At 40.1% G+C, this 17,301-nt stretch overlaps 3 protein-coding genes across 3 annotated transcripts; 2 read left to right on the top strand and 1 right to left on the bottom strand.

Annotated features, from left to right (window-relative positions):
* Positions 1-1,723: 1,723 nt before the first annotated feature.
* rpl14 (ribosomal protein L14) lies at positions 1,724-6,226 on the bottom strand. Its single transcript, XM_083926178.1, has 6 exons — positions 6,173-6,226; positions 4,920-5,021; positions 4,741-4,835; positions 4,283-4,382; positions 2,552-2,605; positions 1,724-1,819 (listed from the first exon to the last, which is right to left on the bottom strand). The coding sequence occupies exons 1-6, from the start codon at positions 6,173-6,175 to the stop codon at positions 1,760-1,762; spliced, it is 414 nt and encodes a 137-aa protein (XP_083782304.1). The 5' UTR covers positions 6,176-6,226; the 3' UTR covers positions 1,724-1,759.
* A 427-nt stretch (positions 6,227-6,653) lies between these two features.
* Positions 6,654-10,561, top strand: LOC310955743 (uncharacterized protein). Its single transcript, XM_083925754.1, has 6 exons — positions 6,654-6,757; positions 7,339-7,380; positions 8,652-8,707; positions 8,798-9,177; positions 9,267-9,396; positions 9,507-10,561. The coding sequence occupies exons 2-6, from the start codon at positions 7,355-7,357 to the stop codon at positions 9,518-9,520; spliced, it is 606 nt and encodes a 201-aa protein (XP_083781880.1). The 5' UTR covers positions 6,654-6,757; positions 7,339-7,354; the 3' UTR covers positions 9,521-10,561.
* A 155-nt stretch (positions 10,562-10,716) lies between these two features.
* On the top strand, positions 10,717-12,390 carry LOC310955742 (uncharacterized protein). Its single transcript, XM_083925753.1, has 4 exons — positions 10,717-10,898; positions 10,989-11,109; positions 11,248-11,421; positions 11,580-12,390. Exons 2-4 carry the CDS (start codon positions 11,053-11,055, stop codon positions 12,252-12,254), a joined length of 906 nt encoding a protein of 301 aa, XP_083781879.1. The 5' UTR covers positions 10,717-10,898; positions 10,989-11,052; the 3' UTR covers positions 12,255-12,390.
* Positions 12,391-17,301: the final 4,911 nt, after the last annotated feature.

Genomic DNA, 17,301 nt, shown 5'->3' with positions numbered 1-17,301 from the left:
ACATCTGCACACACTCCAGAGTTGGATGGGTAATCAAAACTATTTCAACATCTTACAGGAAGGAGGAGATAATAGACAACTTAATGTGTCGTACAGGAAAATGGGCGCTCTTTGTGTTATTTTATTTTGAAAGCCAACTGGCCCTTGTTCCGGTGTCGTTATTACTGATTGACAGCGCTATCGTTACTGCGCATCCGTACCATTCATCTCTGACGTCAGAACTACGCTCAGAGAAAAGCGTGTTTGTCAGGCCTCAAGACAATAACACAAAATGAAGTTTATCTGATGTATCTTGACCTGAGCCGCGGTCACCCGATGGCAGTCATTAAACACAAATTAACCGTAAGGGCGAAATATTGATATTTATCATGTGGCTCAGGATGCAAAATAACAATCAGCAGCAGCAGCTTTTGTGTTTCCTACCAAGTGAATTGGCCCCGGGGCCTCCTTCAGCACTCCCCCATCCTCCGACACATTTCTCAGGCTGCCAGGGAGGAATCCAACGCCTGGTGTGGTGGTGGTGACATTAAATGTGTCCCTGTTCTCTGCACTGAACCAACTGGGCAATGTTCAAGTGTGTTATGTAATATTTACACGCTCCTCTCTGGGATTGGAAGTAGAGCCTGTTTGGCCTGTGACAGGATCTCCTGACTGCTGGTTCATTTCAAACAGGACTGGGCTGCATGTGCTCTGTAAAAAGATTATTTGAATGATCCTATGTTGCAAGGTAAAGCCACTAATGGCATCAGCACGGTTTAAGTGTCAGTCTGTTTAAGTGACACCAGTTCAATAAGACAGTTGTTAATTTCCTTCTATCAAAACAACCTGGTAGCAATCTACAGAGAGCTCAGCTTTGCATCCATGGGTTCAAATCAACCTGCATGTGTCTGAAAAGGTGATTTTCTGCTTCTTTTGAGTAAGTAGGAATAAAGACAAAGGGGTCAGTGTCCACTCTTAGCCGAGACTGCCATCTGGTGGATGTTTGAGGAAAGGGTTCGTACACAATAACCGACGCCACCTGCTCAAAAGCTCTTTCCTATACTTTGGAAGCAACCAAGTCCCGTCAACGACACTCCCTTCAAGATTCAACACGCCTTTTAAAAAGTTATAGTTTAATGCCTACATAGATAAACTTAAAATTATATTTATATTTCATTTTATCACAAATGTGTAAAGATACAGGAAAGTCGCGTGTTAGGGTAATATTATGTAGACTCCTTTTAGCCTTCCTCTTTTTATTACTGGTACCATGTTTCCAATTACATAAATGTCAGGTGGATGGCCTCGGCTTCATGATTGTTGAATCAGGATACTCGATTTAAACACGTGTGAGTCAACCGCTTAAGTTCAGGCTCAAGTCCCACGTCCCCTCAGTGAAACACGACCAGCTGAAGGCTTCATTCAGCACCCTGCCTACAGCTGGGTCCATCAGTTACAAGGCAAAGCTCAAGCAGCAAATCTCTTCACATGTGGCCCGAAAAGGCTTCCACTACTGTTAACTGTCAAGCTCAATAAATCTTTAGTAGAAATTGCATTGTGTTCCAAGAGTACATTCTCCAGCACTGTTCCCATACAGTTATTAAATGTTAATGTTTCCATGAACCGCAACACTTTGATAGATGGCATTTAGTCAGTTTATTCATAATCAATGACACTAGAGGTGAAAAATGGAACCGAGCTATGACCATGTTTTGCCAAGTGGGCAAAGAAGAGAAGACAGATGAACAATTGAACAGGAGATTTATTTCAAAAGCACTGTTCACTTCTTTGCTGCGTCCTTCTGGAGCTTCTTCACCTCATGCTTGATGATCTTGTTCCTCTGCAGAAACAAAAAGAGTAAGCCCATTAATTTCAAAAAGATACTCAATGACTGCTCTAGGGTCGCTACAATTTAAACTCAAGTGGCAATGGTGCTAATTACTTTGTCTACCGACGGGTGAGCAATGATAACCGCACCAACTGTTATCAATAATTGTTAATGGAACAGTTAAATACATCATATGGATCATCTTTCATTTTATTAGCTGCAGCAGTTTACTCAGCCATCTGTGAAAAGGCTCCAACACCGATCACATTCAACTCAGCTGTATCCAACAGTATAACAAGGCCAGCCTCGTAGAGCAAGGTGGACAATCAGGGTAGATTAGTAAAAAAACATTTCAGAAGAATTTTTTGTTACATCGTATGGGTGTTCTTATTAAAATTGAGGACACTGTACTAAATTACATCATATTCCAAGGGGCAAAACTGTGTTGCAATTGCTGAAGATGATTAGGTTTAAAAATGCATAAATATCAAAGGGCAATTGTGTAGAATAAAAACTAAATGGTATGAACATTAATCGGGAAGAGCATTAAGCAAGTGGTTACCCATTTTAACATGGGACATACAGTAAAGAAATGTCCAAATGACATTTACGCACATGCTCATGAATCTGAATAGTTTTATGAGTACAGGATTAAGCAGCATGTGTTATTTTGCTGGCTGACTCGTCATGAATGACACCTGCCTGTATGCAGGTTACAGTGACTTGTGTCTTTGTTCCACTTACCATCCTCTTGGCCTTCATCACCTTGTAGCGGTCAAAGTCAGACATTTTCGCCCTCTGCAAAGTTAACCAAGAAGAAAAAGGTCAGGGATGCAACCGGTGTGGTTTACTTTTCTCACAAGACTCAACTTAGTGCATCGGAATTCATTTTTTTAAAACAACGGATATTTACTGTATGTTCATGGTGGTGTGAACAGTGGCTGTGCCCCATTTGGTTATATTGGAGAGCAGTGTTATTACACAACCTCAGAAGTGGGCAAAGTGCTTTAGTAGAGTCAGCAACACTTAAGTTATCCATTTGAATTTTAACATCAATGTCCTGTAGGGAGAACGTGACGAGTTTAAAAAGTCAACTGGTCTATATGACATAATTCAGGCCAACTTGTATATGTGGGGCCGGAGGTACAATACTGTTCCAGTGTTAGGTTAACCAATCCAGAGTCTCTTACAGCTGTTGGGCTATCTCCACTAAATTATTAAGAAACAGATTTCTGAAATACAACTTTAACCTTCAGGAAGAAGGCAGAGGCTGTGACACAGGAAGGCTCACTGTGTGAATTTATACCATCCTCATGTACCTCAGTTTATCACACAAATGACACCACCAGGGTCTGTCAGGCTCAGCTCGGTAACTGACCTTAATGCATCAGCCTTGCATCTAACATCTGTTTTATATTAAAATCAAGTGGCGTATATACTATTTTTCCCCTACAGTCAGAAATTGTTGGAGTCAATTGGATCATTCGGGCAGAAAGCCGCTGCCAAACACTAAAGTGATGTATACCAACCAGCTGGGTGGATATTATACACCAAGCACTGCAGCCTATCATTTACAGTGTTGGTACTAGAGTTGTTCCGGCAGTATCTGAAAGGCCTCCGGTGCTGCCTAAAACGCTAGTATCGCTATATGCAAGTCTATAAACTGAGCTGATGCCACAGAATTTAGCCCCGAAAAGAAACTTGCTTGATAATCACTTTGTTCTTTTTCTGTTATGAATGACTGTCAAACTAGATAAAATACCTTCGATGGCATTCATTCGCTCTATGAATTTGTTCATGTTATACAAGAGGGTTTAATCAGATATTTGTTTTTGATGCACTGGTATCGGAATGTTAGTCTGCGGTTGCACAAGTTCACATATAGGATGTGGCAAAGGAAAAAGTTATTGGAACATCTCTAGGTGGTACACACAGCAGTTTATCTTGATGCATGAACAGCATGTGCCGCATTGTGTGTGGGTTTGACGCAGCTGTGACATTAAACATCAGGTACAAACCGTTTTGGAGCGTCAAAACCAGCACAACCTTGTCCTAGCTTAAAACCCACCCAGCTGATCAGATTACTCAGGTAACAAGGGAGCCCATGTCTTCACCTACACATCACCAACTTTGTCCCCAATGGCCACTACCGTGGCCATTTCTCCCAAATACATGCAATTTGTTACCTTCAGTTAACAAACCAATAGGGTGCAACTGCAGTTTCAACAAAAAAGTACAACACTATATGGCTAAATTAAAACAATGTAATTATAAAACCCCATTTTAAAAATGTCCAATATTAACTTAACATGTCTTAAATAGTCCTTATATGCTATACAAGCCAAGAAATCCATCAGCAGGACAATGGAACTGTTACAGCTGAGATTACATGACTATAACAAATGCCCATGTTAATCAAACCTTTTCATATCTAACAAGCTGATAATGACCAGAAACTAAAAGCATAGCCTTTACCTTCTGTCTTGCCTCGATCTTCTTGGCCCAGCTGCTTTGTTCCCACTTCTGGTTGACTTCAGCCTTCTCCCAGGCTTTCCTCACAAATTTCTGGCGTGCACTGTGAACCATTACACAAGTAGTGTTTTCAACAGTCAGTATTGATACCAAAGGGATTATTAAGGTTTCATCACATGTAACCTGTTTACAACAATAAAAACACCAGATTCCCGTTAGCCCTGTGTTATATGATGCGAGTCAAAGAGGCCGGTGGTCACACTAGACACTTTGAACGCTGACTACTTGTTTCTCCAATGTTTGGGACTAAATTAAAATTAAGATTTTCCAGAACAACATACTATTTGCAAGATAACTGTTTATTTTAATCAATTTCCAGGTTTTCCAGGATGCGTGCGGATCTCCATTAAAGCTTTGATGGATTTTATTGTATTAAATATCTGACTTGTGTACCCACTCACCTGTGAGGTACTTTGATGACGTAGTCTGTGAGCTGCATGCACTTGAAGGGCATGGATTGCCTCTTCACACCTGTGCAGGGTCCATCAACAAGAGCCTGAAAAGCACAACAAACGGTGAACATCAAAAAGTCAGAAGTGAAGCTAAAAACTAAAAGCGATCCAATGTCCAGAAAACTCACTCTATTTTGGTCGATGACATCTACGATGGCCACCAGCTTGCCAGCATGGGGTCCGAAAGAGAGGTAGGCAACACGGCCGATCTCAACAAAGCGTTTGAACACCTGAGAAAGTCACCAGAGAGTTGCACAACAGAGATGACTGACATGGAAAAAGAGGGCAGTCTGCTTTTTAAACGTAGACAGTTGAGTACAGGGTTCCTACAGCTTTACTTTACCTTTAAGTAAACCGTAAGCACCTTTAAAGCATTTCAAGGTGTATTGTAAGGCTTGTCCATCCCCTTACAGGTGAGGTAAACTTCAGATTTGTATACAGTACAATACTCAGAATTCAGTGTACTTATTGCACATTAAATTGAATTTGTTATTGTCCTTTAAACAAGCATGATGTTTGGAGACTGCCTTCTATAAAAGGACACGAGGAAAACTAATAAACAAATATAATCTATTATTTCATATATATATATATATATATATATATATATATATATATATATATATAAATATATATGATAATTTGGTGATTGGTTAATCATCAAAGCAATTTTTCTTGCAACAAAGTCAGAAAAGGCCGTTTCCAGTCTCTCAAATATGCAGATCTTATTTTAAGTGTTGTCTCAAATATGCCATACCATAAAATATGAATTTTCAAGCAGTTTCAAGCACGTTATTCAAAGTTCAAGCAGTTTTCAAACCTTGAAAACACTAAAATCAAGTGTCTAAGGGTTTCCAGCACCTGTGCGAACCCTGTAACGTTGCAGTACATATTGGTCTACTCTACACAAACGATTGCAGAAGCAGTAACCCTGAACTCTCTCAGTTACAGGAGAGTTTGGAAGCAGAGGAATTACACGACTCGTAGCATGAACAGCTAACAGCGCTAACGTTGAGGACTTGAGTGCCGTTCACAAAACGGTGCTACATTGAGCAGTCGATATATGTATTCAAAACATCGTAAGCGCATAACATAAGACGTGTGTTTTTCTGTTTAAAAAGACAACAACGTGTGTAATATGTTCGCTTAACCGAGCACTTCTCGGCCCTCTCGGCCTGTGAGACCACGTTGTGTTACGGGCAGTAGCCGACATCTTAAAAACGCGTACAAACTTAAAATAAACCTATGTGCCCGTGTCAAACACTTTACTAATATGTATATGAGTGTGTAAGTAATACGCAGGACTCTTGTTGTGCCAGCACAATGACATATATAAAAAGAAATTCGACATAGAAAAGCTAAACTCTCATGGCGAACTCACCATGATGGCAGTCCGGGAGCAGAAAGGACGTCACAGCTTCCGCCTGCCGCACATACGGCTTCCGCTTACACAGTACGCATGCGCTGTCTATATTTCATTAATTTTATGATATGAGCATCTAAATAAAGCATATCCGTGTTAATATTATATAATATTTAGAAATATTAGACATATTTAACATAATATGTCATTATTATATTTACAATATGCCCTGGGCCGCGAGATACAAACTACTGCGTCACATTTTCTGTTGCCTTCAAATACATTGTGGAATATCGGAATAAACCGCACTGGTGCATTATCGATTTTTGTTAGCTTATTTCTAAAGGGAAAACCCGAAAGGAATAACTTTCATTACAATACAGTTCCTGTCTTTAATATCTCCCGGTCCTGTCTGAGGGAAAACGAAACCAACGTACCACTAATACCTAGCGTTTTTACGCTGTAACTGCGATTTTATAAGAACTTGAATGCAACACATGATCAGGGCGTGTGGCTTGTGTGGACTCCAGACTCTCTACATGTAACGGCTGTTGTGATATTTCCGTGGAGGAAGCAAAGGCATCAGGCTACTCTTCAACTGCGGTAACTACTCTTTTTAGCTTGTTTCATAAACATTAATGATTGAGGTTTTTTCTCACGCTTCCTTTTTATTTATGTCAGTTTTAAGTCTGTTTCAACAATTCATTAGCGATAATTATGGAACACAGGTTTGTGCCTTTAGCCGAACTGTTTTCAGATTATTAAAAGTTATTTCCGGTTTCAAATTTGAGATGATTAGTAAGTACAAAGCATAAATTCTCGAGAAAATATTTGTCCTGCTGTTTCCTTGTTGTGACACATACGTGACAGCTTTCATGCGCACTGACACTCTAAAAAAGCTAATTTCAGAATCATGTAGTATATTATATAACAGGATTGTTATTATTGATGCAACTTTCATCACTTTATTGTTGTAGATGGTGAAGGTGGAACATATTTCAACGACTTTGTATTTGGCTGGGTAGCTGTATCTAATAATATATCATAATTTATTGGTTTTATTTATGTTTAATTTTCATAAAACAAACTACAGCTGTTAAATAAATGTAGTGGAGCAGCATAAAATGGGAATATTCAAGTACAAGTGTGTTATCAATTTTAACAATAGAACTGTTGTTTTCTAGGTTCATCTGAGTCAGAATGATGGAGGAGCCGATGTGCACCCAGTAAGAACCTGTCTGTTCTGTTCATGGTGTAAATAAGTGATGACATAGGGAAGACATGTGTATTAAGTAGGCTAATAGTAGGCTTACTAGTACAAATGACGTCACTTTGGCAATTCATGTGTTTTGGGCTTTCAATTCTACATAGATATCCAATATACATCCATTAGAGATGTAGAATGAACATTCTGGATAGCTGTTATTTATTTCTTACTAGGGACATTTTTTGTTGTGCATATCTGCAATGACATATTCACTAGTCAGAATGTATTTTGGATAGCCAAAATGACATTATGGATACCTGGACTGGTTTTTCACCTTGGATATCTGAAATTAAAATTATGACTAGTAACAAGTGGATTGTAGATATCTGAAATGGGAGTTTTTTCTTGTAAGAAGGACATTACAGATACCCAGAATGTTCATTCAAATGATCTAAAATGTAATTGTGGATATCTAGGATTGAAAGCCCAATACACAGGAATGGCAAAAGTGACGTCATTCAATGATAAGAATGACGTTGTGGATTTTGAGACAATACACCCCATACATATCCAATCCTAGTGATTAAATGTTAAAATCGCTTGCCATAGGTGAGTGAGAGTTTCTGGGAGGATATAGATCTGCTTAATAAATAACATTTTGTTTAAATGTAGAATCATAACTCAAATGCAGTTCATGCTGGGATACCTACTGGTATCAAGCCGTGCAGATAGTGGTGAGGTTTTGGCATATCTGGCTATGAAGCTTAAGCATGAACCACAATGCAGTAAAAGGTGGATAGGAGTTTTTTTGTGCTGCTTAAGTAACTCAAAACATGACATCTGAGAAATTGAAATCCAGTCCATTTGATATATTTAGCCCCAATTTAGATAGACTACACTTCCACACAGGAGTGAAAACTCATTCAAGGACACAATTTACACAGAGAGAGAAGAGACAAGAAGCAGCAGCATGAAGATGGAAACAATATGTAAGAACAGTGATGAACAAAGACAATGGGTGTGTGTCTCCTGGAAGATGGAGACCTTAATCAGAGATGTGTGGATGAATACAGACAGGAGCATAACCAGGTCCTGGGGAAAGGAAGGAAGGGGAGACAAAGACAGAGATAACCTCCCAGCATCCACACAAACAGGATGTTAGTGGCAAGAAATTAAAGAGCATTCCTCTACCTGTTTATGTTGTTCTGTGCTCAACGTCGCGGCAGCATATTCTTCTTAAAATGGTCCAGTTTCTGTTTTTGTAAACACTATCACTTTTCTACCTTTCAGGTTGGCACTTGATGTGCTGAATGTGCTTAATGTCATGCAAAGAAACGGGGAAAGAGGTAGACTACCCATGTTTGCCTCACATAAAAATGAGCTGTGATAAGCATTTTCTGTATTCCTTAATTCCTCTCATCCGGCATGTGTTGCAGGTTCAAATAACCCGACATGCGTGTCAGACTTGGTGTCCAAGTATAGACACAAGACTTTTGACTTAAAGAGTCCAGCTGGTGCCAGATGGATGATAGGAAACCTGCAGGACACCAAGTACAGTGGGGAAGATTGCGAGGTGAATGGATGGGGCAAATTCTACCTTCCTGAGATAGTAAGGATGCAGGTCTTAGGTGTGGTGGAGGGGACCTCATGTCCGTGTGACCAGCTCGTTCTGATGACCTGTAAGGACAAAAAGGTCTACGGCTACGATGGAGAGGAGCTGCATTTGGTGGCTTCAAGTCTGAATAAGCTAGTGGACGAGGGAATAGAGTACCCAGCATCCACCAGGTATTACAAAGGAGAGGCCTTCAAAGATATGGTAAGCAGTGACAGTTAAGTTGCTTGGAATAAACTCCACGTTCTGGTCGATGATCCATCACCTGGTTGTTCCATGTCTGTTGTGTGTAGACTGAGAAGGACTGGGCAGAAGTGAGGAAGGGTGCCGTGGGGAAGAAGCTCGACGAAGAGCATCATAAACTGGTGATGTCAAAAAAGTCAAACTTCCTGGCGAATCTCAAATCGATCAAACAAAACACAGGTGGGTTTCTTCGGCTTTGCCCCTGCTGTGTCACATTCATATTTATTTTGAGTGATCTGATTTGTTTCCTCTGTCTTTCTCTCTCACACACACTTCCTGTCCCCTCCTAGGAGCCATCAGATGATGCTTTTGGAGGAATCTGGTAAATCCCACTGAGCTGTTATCGCTATACCTCCAGCCTGAGGCTGAAATGTTTGTATATGAACTGACTTTTTATATATTTGTATTGTACTTGTCCCGTGCTGAAATAAAGCTTTCATGTCATATAAACGTCCACTTGGACTCAAGGATTGAAGGTCAAAGGTCGCTGTGACCTCACAAGCATTTTTGTCCATAACTCATAATTATATCGCTAATTATGATAATATTTTACACAAATGTCTAATAGGATAAAATAAAGTTATGAAGTCAGAAAGGCTAAGATAATATTAGAATATTATTCCTCTTGGGCTGCTCAGTGTCACTGAAATGAACAGCTGAGCTGGGAAAAGGTAATAAAATATGCAGATTCAGTTTTGATTCACAAACTCTTTCATGGACTAGCCTCACTTCTGGTAAAGGACATCATAAAATGAAACAAGAGCAGGCTCCAGGGGTGATTGTCTAGTCCTGTTTAGGAAAAGTGTTTTTTGGGCAGTCAGTGTTTTCATATCGCAGACCCGGAACACAATACCATGTGTCATACGGGATCTGCCAACCATTATCCCATTTAACATCTTAAAACATGGTTCCTGCAAAATCTAAATTGCAATCACAACAGATCTTAAAAATAATCCTCCGGCTGTGTATTTTGTATCTTGTATGTGTGGGTTTATTTGTTATCATCAACCTGCCGAATGGACTAAAGAAGGAAATTAGCTACTGGCTATGATCTTGCATATTTACATAAATACGTGTATATATACAGTATATATTATACATCAATGTTTATTAACATGCACTGTCCCTGTTTTAAATAAATAAATCTGAACACAAACACAAAAACACGTACAGTAAAGGAGAAATGATAGTTTCTTTTTTCATACGCTCTCAATGAGTTGGTGCTGCGTGCAGGGTTTCCCCTTTTTGTCTTCAGAGCAGTCGTTGTTTTGCTGCTGTTTCTCAGCAGCACATCTACATACACAGACATCCTGTCTCCTGCATAAGATAATCTGATATGGACATCATGTGTATGCGCTCTTGTGTTTTCACTGGCACACAGTTACATAATGACACAGACTTCCTTATTACACTCATACTATCTCTGTTTGGTTTTATCGCATCATGGAAACTTTTAAGGAGTGGTATTTTTCATCGGGGGGCCGGACTTCATTTCTTTCTTTCTCTTTCGTTTACTCATGACTTAAGATGGTGAGTAGCTGCTTTCAAATGTTTTCCTTTCACAATATTTGATATCATTGTTATCATAAATGTTTATTTGATTTGTGTTTTCAGTGAAATAAGTAATTGTTGTAATTTCTTGTGTATTATTTCTGATTGCATCAGGCTGCTGTACCGCAGAGGTGAGTCAGCTGATTGACTGAAATCCACAAGTTGTTATTGCTGCATTCTGCTGTTTATTCCCTAACAAGTATCGTTGTTTATTATTTTAGAGAAGAAGAAGCTCTGGAAGAGGAAGAGCCTTTCAGAACTAATGCTTTACTGATTATCGATAAAATGGTGGAGCTTATTCAACTTAACCCTTCAGCAGATACCACACAGTTATTGGACGAGGTAACGAGGAGGACTGTTAATGAAAATTTGAAATATTCCCTTTATGCACATTATGGTCCTTTCATAGTTTACTTTATGCATATGATATTTTCCAACACACATACTGATATCTGTTTAAATGTGTTGTTGACCTAACAGATTCTTCACAGCATCTTCTTTTTGGGAAAAATCAACACACCACCATTTCCGCCAGAACAGATTTTCACTGACGCCGACATGCGCGAAATGTTGAAGGACTGCTTCCCTCGGCCTTTTGAACTCTGTTCCTCTCAACTACCCAGGCGGAGTCCATTTTCCTGTGTGTTAGACATGGTAAGATTATGTCAAGTTGTTGCAAGTGCTGCTTCACCTAACGTTCCTCAGATACAGTCTGTGAATAATGTACATCATTGCATTTCACAAACACAACACGTGACTCAGTAAAAACCCCACCGTCTGTGAGAATAACTCATAATTGGGGTTGATTTCAGATCGTCCACCTGACTGGAGAAAACAATGAAAGAGACATAATAGAGAAGCTGCAAGAGATCATCAGTCCCCTGTGTTACATGAAGGGTAAAACCTGGGGTAAGAAGCCTCTGACCTCCTCCACCATCTGTGTCTCTCAGATCCCAGACTCAGTCAGGTACTACGGAGTCTCCATGTCCACTTCTGGCCCTAATGCCGGGAACATCATGATCGCTGCGTCCTGTCTTAGCAACTGGCACAGTTATGTAGCTGATGCAGTGATGACCTACTATCCAGTGAAAAACAAGAAGACATATTTTGATGGAACCATCAAACTTCCAGAGCAGGTCAGGTGCCAGGCGTTTGACCTCAGTAGAGGAAGTAAAATGTCTCCTTGCAAATCATGTAAGAATTTGTTCGGTTTGACAAGTGTTGAAAAGGAGTCTGATTATGGCAACTGTGCCGAAGCTGAAAGTGTGAGCAACTTGTTTAAAAATGATAAAGAAGTAAGAGAGCAAGCACGGCCGACAGCTAGGACGTGGACGGACAAGAGCAGGCAGGCTGCTGAAGAGAGTGTCAAGGACAAACTCAGGAGTGTGCTGTCCACGGTGAGATGGGAGCCCATGCTGAACCAGAAAACCAAGAGGAAATGGGATCCCAAGCTGAGATGGGATGATCATTTCTACACCCCACAATGAGTTTGATCTTAAAATGAGGGAATGGTTGAATATTACTGAATCACAGTTCCTATTGTCTTTTATTAAAAGATGCTTTATGTGCGCGTGGGATTCTGTAAATATCATGCTCCATTATTGCACATTATTGATGCTTCAGCTACTGTAACAATTAAGATGCAAATGCATTTATGGCAAGAATTGTAATCCAAATGTGTGTCAGCATTTGGATCGAGGAGAGTTTATGTATTGATCGTGTTATTCACAATAATACCACACAGACTGATCATTTTTAAAATGAGATTTCTTGCAGCCTCATCTAAAGAAGTGATTCTTTCTTTGTGATTCTTAACATGAAGGTTGGATATGATGGGATCAGATCACTTTTTTAGCGTAAAGTGTAATTCCAGTGCAAAATCATCCCATGGTCTTTTTCAGCACTTACATCAAGTAAGCCATCGAGACAGTTTTTGTTGTGTATAAACTATTAACGGAGAAATATGGGAGAGTCGCAAACAGCCGGACGTGGCTAACACTGATTAGCTCGGGGCGTTACGGTGAAGACCTTAAAACGGCTTTTTTAATCAAGATAACACCAAGCCTCTGCAGTAGCATGATAAGTGTCCCTACACATAAATTGAAGCACCAACAAGTAAATATAAGTTAATAATAGATGTAAAAGGTTTGGAAATGTCCCAGACAGCAAATTTCCCCACCAGCACAGAAATGTAACGCAAGGTGGTGGGGATGTCTGTTGCCGGAAGGAGCTACAAGTAGAGGTAGCATTAGCAGTCTCGGTGTGCGCCATTTTTTTGTGTGCCTGTGGGTACTGTGAGCTCAAGGGCACCGAAGATGAAAGTAACTCAGGGCTCGCTAATTATGTTGTTGGTGCTTTGTTTTCTGTGTAGGGACTCTTCTCATGCTACTGCAGTGGTTTGGGGTTATTTTGAGCAGTACTAGGGGTTAAAAAAGCTGTTTTAATGCCTACTACGGGAGAATGCCTGGTTTGCCCTACTGTCTACAACGGCAAACTGCTCTGGAACGTCGTAGCCGTCCCTTCAACTGTTGCTGCTTAAAATCCCTAATCCCTGTTAGCCACATCGGGCTGTTAGCGACTCTCCAGGGTTTCTTTGTTAATAGTTTAGACACGGAAAAAACTTGATGTCTTATTTGATGTATGTAAGTGCTGAAAAAGACCATGGGATGATTTTATGCCAGAATAACACCTTAAGCAGCACTCTACTGTTCTCCCACTTCATCAGCTTCACAATAACAGCACTGTCAACAGAGGCAGGTTCCTCAGGTGATTGTAACTGTTTTAAAGCTGCTGGTGAAAGTATTTAAACACAACAATGGGTTGAGTGGAGCAGTGGACGGTGTCAGGGGAGGAGGATGAGCAGAGATAACGTGAAGATGAGGTAGAGGTTTCAAAATCGTGTTCTCAGATTAGTTGCAAATGCATGTGGAAGCCAGGACCTCGTGAGGCTGATAGATAGTTGTTCCTTCAGTACAGACAGGCGCTTCATCAGCTCCACCGTCAGCTGTGGTTTCTGTGTTTGCTTACTTCCTCATTAGTCAGCATAGGGATTTCAAAAACGAGAAGCAACAGTATTAAATGTTGTACGGCAGCTTAGCTATCTTGTAAAACCCCCGTAATGGCTGAAGTTATCTAGCGTTAGCATCCTTTTTTTTAAATAGGTATGGGCTTAATTAGTCATTTGTAGGGCCATATGTTCCCCAGGTCATTGTCTTTTGGACACATTAAAGAGACCTTTCAAATTGCCTCATATTCTCAACAAAGTTTTTTCCCTCAGCCAAATGTTCAATGTTTCCCTGGGTCAATATGTTGAAACCACCCACCTACAGCATACAGCCTGATAAGAGACTTAGAGACTGACTCTTGAAACTACTGCATTTTCTTGACTTTTGACATTGATATCTCTACGGTGAATGATGGATTTTTGCTGAGACAGCCCTCCCCACCCTCTTACAATGTAAGTTTAGGCTATATCAAGAACCTACGACTCTAGGAACATAGGGACGACCCAGTTCGGAGCCTCAGTGTGCCAACTTTAGAACCCTAAAGTCTATTTTCATGTTGTGTAATGTATTTTATAAGGTTTTAGGAAATCCCGCAAATAATAAGGGACACCCGTAGCCAGTGCTGCAGTTCTTGTAGACCCAGAACAAGAGGCCTTCTCTCGAACTGGCTTCTCAACACCATCTGTGCTCTAGGAGACGAAACAGCCCTCAGTATAATGCAGTTCGGTGTAACTGACCCCCAACACCTTATCCCAGGTGTACCACCCAAAAGCATCATTCTTGGACAGAAATGTTTGAGAAAGTATCACATTTGGCTTCAGGAACACCCACACTGCCCACCTCCCTCCTCTCATGGTGCACCCGGTTCCATGGTGTGCACATCGTTGATGACTTCTGCGAGTTGCACCAGAATATACTGTATGTTTGTACCTAGGTTTGTATCTTGTTCTGCTTCCGCATTCTTTTGTTTTTGCAGCAGGACAGTGGAAGCAGAATTGTGTTCCTGCTGTACTGCACTGTAAATAGATGGATGACAGTGAAGTCTCTTATATGGCTGATATTTTGTATAGCGTTCAGAGGTCACAAGCAGCACATATGCAAGCTGGCTGCCAGACAAATTTCCCCTTGGGCACAATACAGTTAAGGATGAAGTGTCCTCAAAAGGAACTATTTCTTTGACATCAGACATATTGGGGGGAAATACAGTATGAATCTTAATGTTGGTTTTATTTAGACTGTTGTTACAAATGAATGGTTTTCTTTTAACACTTTGTTTCTGTTCCTTAACTGGTCTAGCTAAAGCTTTGGATGCTGCAGCGAAAGAGGAGTGAATAAGAGGACTTGTGTTAAATATTTCATTCTGTCTATGTCTAATGTCACTCTTTATCCACAGGGTGGCAGCGTTACTCTACTCTACTCAGTACATACATAAATTCTACAGGATTCTGTGACTAAATATTACTGTATTTACTATGTGAGCCAGTGCAGGAGATATCACCGAATATTGTTTTCCTTCCCCCAGCATGCCTTTTTTTAGGGAAGATGTTTTTTTGATATATTAAATGTTTAATTTTCAAATATAGTTCATTAACTTTACTGTTGCCATAATAAGCTTTTGTTATAGGAAGTCTAAATCGATTCCCTGATGTACTCAAAGCGATTATTCCAGTAGTGTTTGTTTTCTACAAGACGCCACAGGGTAGTTATATGTCTACAAAAATGTTGTTATCCTTTATAGCAGGGGTAGGCAATTCCGGTCCTAGAGAGCCACTGTTCTGCATGTTTTAGGTTTCTCCCTACCCTAACTCACCAGAGTCTAACAATAATCAAACTGTGACAAGCTTCAGCTGCTTGATAACGAGCACATCATTAGATTCAGGTGTGTTGGAGCAGAGAGAAACCTAAAACATGCAGGACAGTGGCCCTCCAGGAGCAGGGTTGGGCAGCCCTGCTATATAGGCTACCATTTAATACAACTTGACTGTAAAAAAACATGCAGGTATTGCATCAAATGCTATGCTATATTATTGTGCAGGTACAGGTAAGTAAGCGACCTTTCTCATTAATCAATTGTCATATCAGCAAATTATTGTTATGAACACATTTATTTTATTGTTCCAGATCAAAACCTCAGGCACGTTCTATCTGCTACGGTTTCCAGGTTGAATAATGTTTTCCTCGAAATGGTGTGCAACAGGCTTTTGTGTTTTTCTGTTTTTCCTGTTTGAACGGTGCATCAGAGGTGTTACACAACAGCACGGGCGTGTATGTACACATGTGTTAACAAGAAAGGAAATGCGCTTCCTACTGTACTTGAGTAATTCCATTTTATTCTACTTTGCAATCCTACCCAATAGGCCTACATTTCAGAGGAAATATTGTAGGCTACTACCACATTACAATTAGTTGGTAACTTTAGTTAGGCCTACTAGTTACTTTACAGATTCAGATTATTAATACAAATTATTATCAACTACTGAAATAACATATCGTTATAGATTAAGAAGAAGAATTACTTTATTGATCCCGCAACGGGGAAATTGAATTTTTTCACCCTTATTATTAATCATGTTACACACAGGCCCAAAATACACACATGCACAAACAGGACCTATACATGCAATTAGGAAGAGATGTTGGTGTGAGGGGGCTGCCAGTGACCGGCGCCCCGAGCAGTTGGGTGTTTGGTGTCAACAGCACCTTGGCACTGCCCAGGAGATGAACTGGCACCTCTCCAGCCACCAGTCCACACTCCATACATGGTCGACACCGGGACTCGAGCCAGTGACCCTACGGTTCCCAGCCAAGTGACCTATGGACTGAGCTACTGCCACCCCCTTAAGCTACATAGCAGTATAGGGTATGGCATTATTAAAGTTAACTCCATCTTTATCAGCTGGAACATTGAAGTGATAGTTACATTAATCCATCAATAATTATAATCTACTATTATATCAAACATTCTGCATAATGAGTAGCCTACTTTTACCTTCTGTACTTTAAGTACACGTTAAAACTAATAGGACACTTTTCTTTTTCACCGTTTCATTATTAAATAAATGTTTTGCTACGTTTTGTGGGAGCTGAACCCAGATCCTGAACGCACCCCTGCTTGACTGGGTGAGAAGGCCCTGGCTGCAGCCAAAGAGGTTATAATTATGCTTCGATTAGTATCTTTGATCATTTGCTGTAAATATTATCTATATTTTCTGTTGAATACAAATGGGATTGGGAGACCCCCTGAGTTTAATGTAGCTTAATGTGCAATACAAATTTAGCTTGGCATTATGTTTATAACATGTGTCTATGACCTCATTAGGAAAATGCTGTGGTAAAATGTTTCATAGCATTATCAATCAGGATAACAGACTACCACTTTACTATATAGTAAGAAAGACAACACAATAGTTTCAACATTTGTAACAATTGAACAACTTATTCAAAATGGCTATTAATTACATTAGACAACTCTTCTTATGAAAGTATTAAATACATTTTTTGTCCATTCACTTTATTAACATGCCCTATT

Source organism: Echiichthys vipera (genome assembly GCF_963691815.1).
Source record: "Echiichthys vipera genome assembly, chromosome: 13".
Lineage (NCBI taxonomy): Eukaryota > Metazoa > Chordata > Actinopteri > Perciformes > Trachinidae > Echiichthys > Echiichthys vipera.
Note: the sequence above shows the minus strand (reverse complement) of the source record. Positions and strands in the feature narration are given on the sequence as shown.

What these genes read in the sequence shown, in the direction of transcription:
- LOC310955742 (XM_083925753.1), top strand. Translation starts at nt 11,053, where the DNA reads ATGGTGGAGCTTATTCAACTTAACCCTTCAGCAGATACCACACAGTTA. An exon ending in CCACACAGTTATTGGACGAG is followed by an intron (nt 11,110 to 11,247) that starts GTAACGAGGAGG and finishes TTGACCTAACAG; the next exon opens with ATTCTTCACAGCATCTTCTT. An exon ending in TTTCCTGTGTGTTAGACATG is followed by an intron (nt 11,422 to 11,579) that starts GTAAGATTATGT and finishes GGTTGATTTCAG; the next exon opens with ATCGTCCACCTGACTGGAGA.
- rpl14 (XM_083926178.1), bottom strand. An exon ending in GTCATCAAAGTACCTCACAG is followed by an intron (nt 4,383 to 4,740) that starts GTGAGTGGGTAC and finishes AATGGTTCACAG; the next exon opens with TGCACGCCAGAAATTTGTGA. An exon ending in AGATCGAGGCAAGACAGAAG is followed by an intron (nt 2,606 to 4,282) that starts GTAAAGGCTATG and finishes TTAACTTTGCAG; the next exon opens with AGGGCGAAAATGTCTGACTT.
- LOC310955743 (XM_083925754.1), top strand. Translation starts at nt 7,355, where the DNA reads ATGATGGAGGAGCCGATGTGCACCCA. An exon ending in GAGGAGCCGATGTGCACCCA is followed by an intron (nt 7,381 to 8,651) that starts GTAAGAACCTGT and finishes TCTACCTTTCAG; the next exon opens with GTTGGCACTTGATGTGCTGA. An exon ending in GAGAGGCCTTCAAAGATATG is followed by an intron (nt 9,178 to 9,266) that starts GTAAGCAGTGAC and finishes TGTTGTGTGTAG; the next exon opens with ACTGAGAAGGACTGGGCAGA.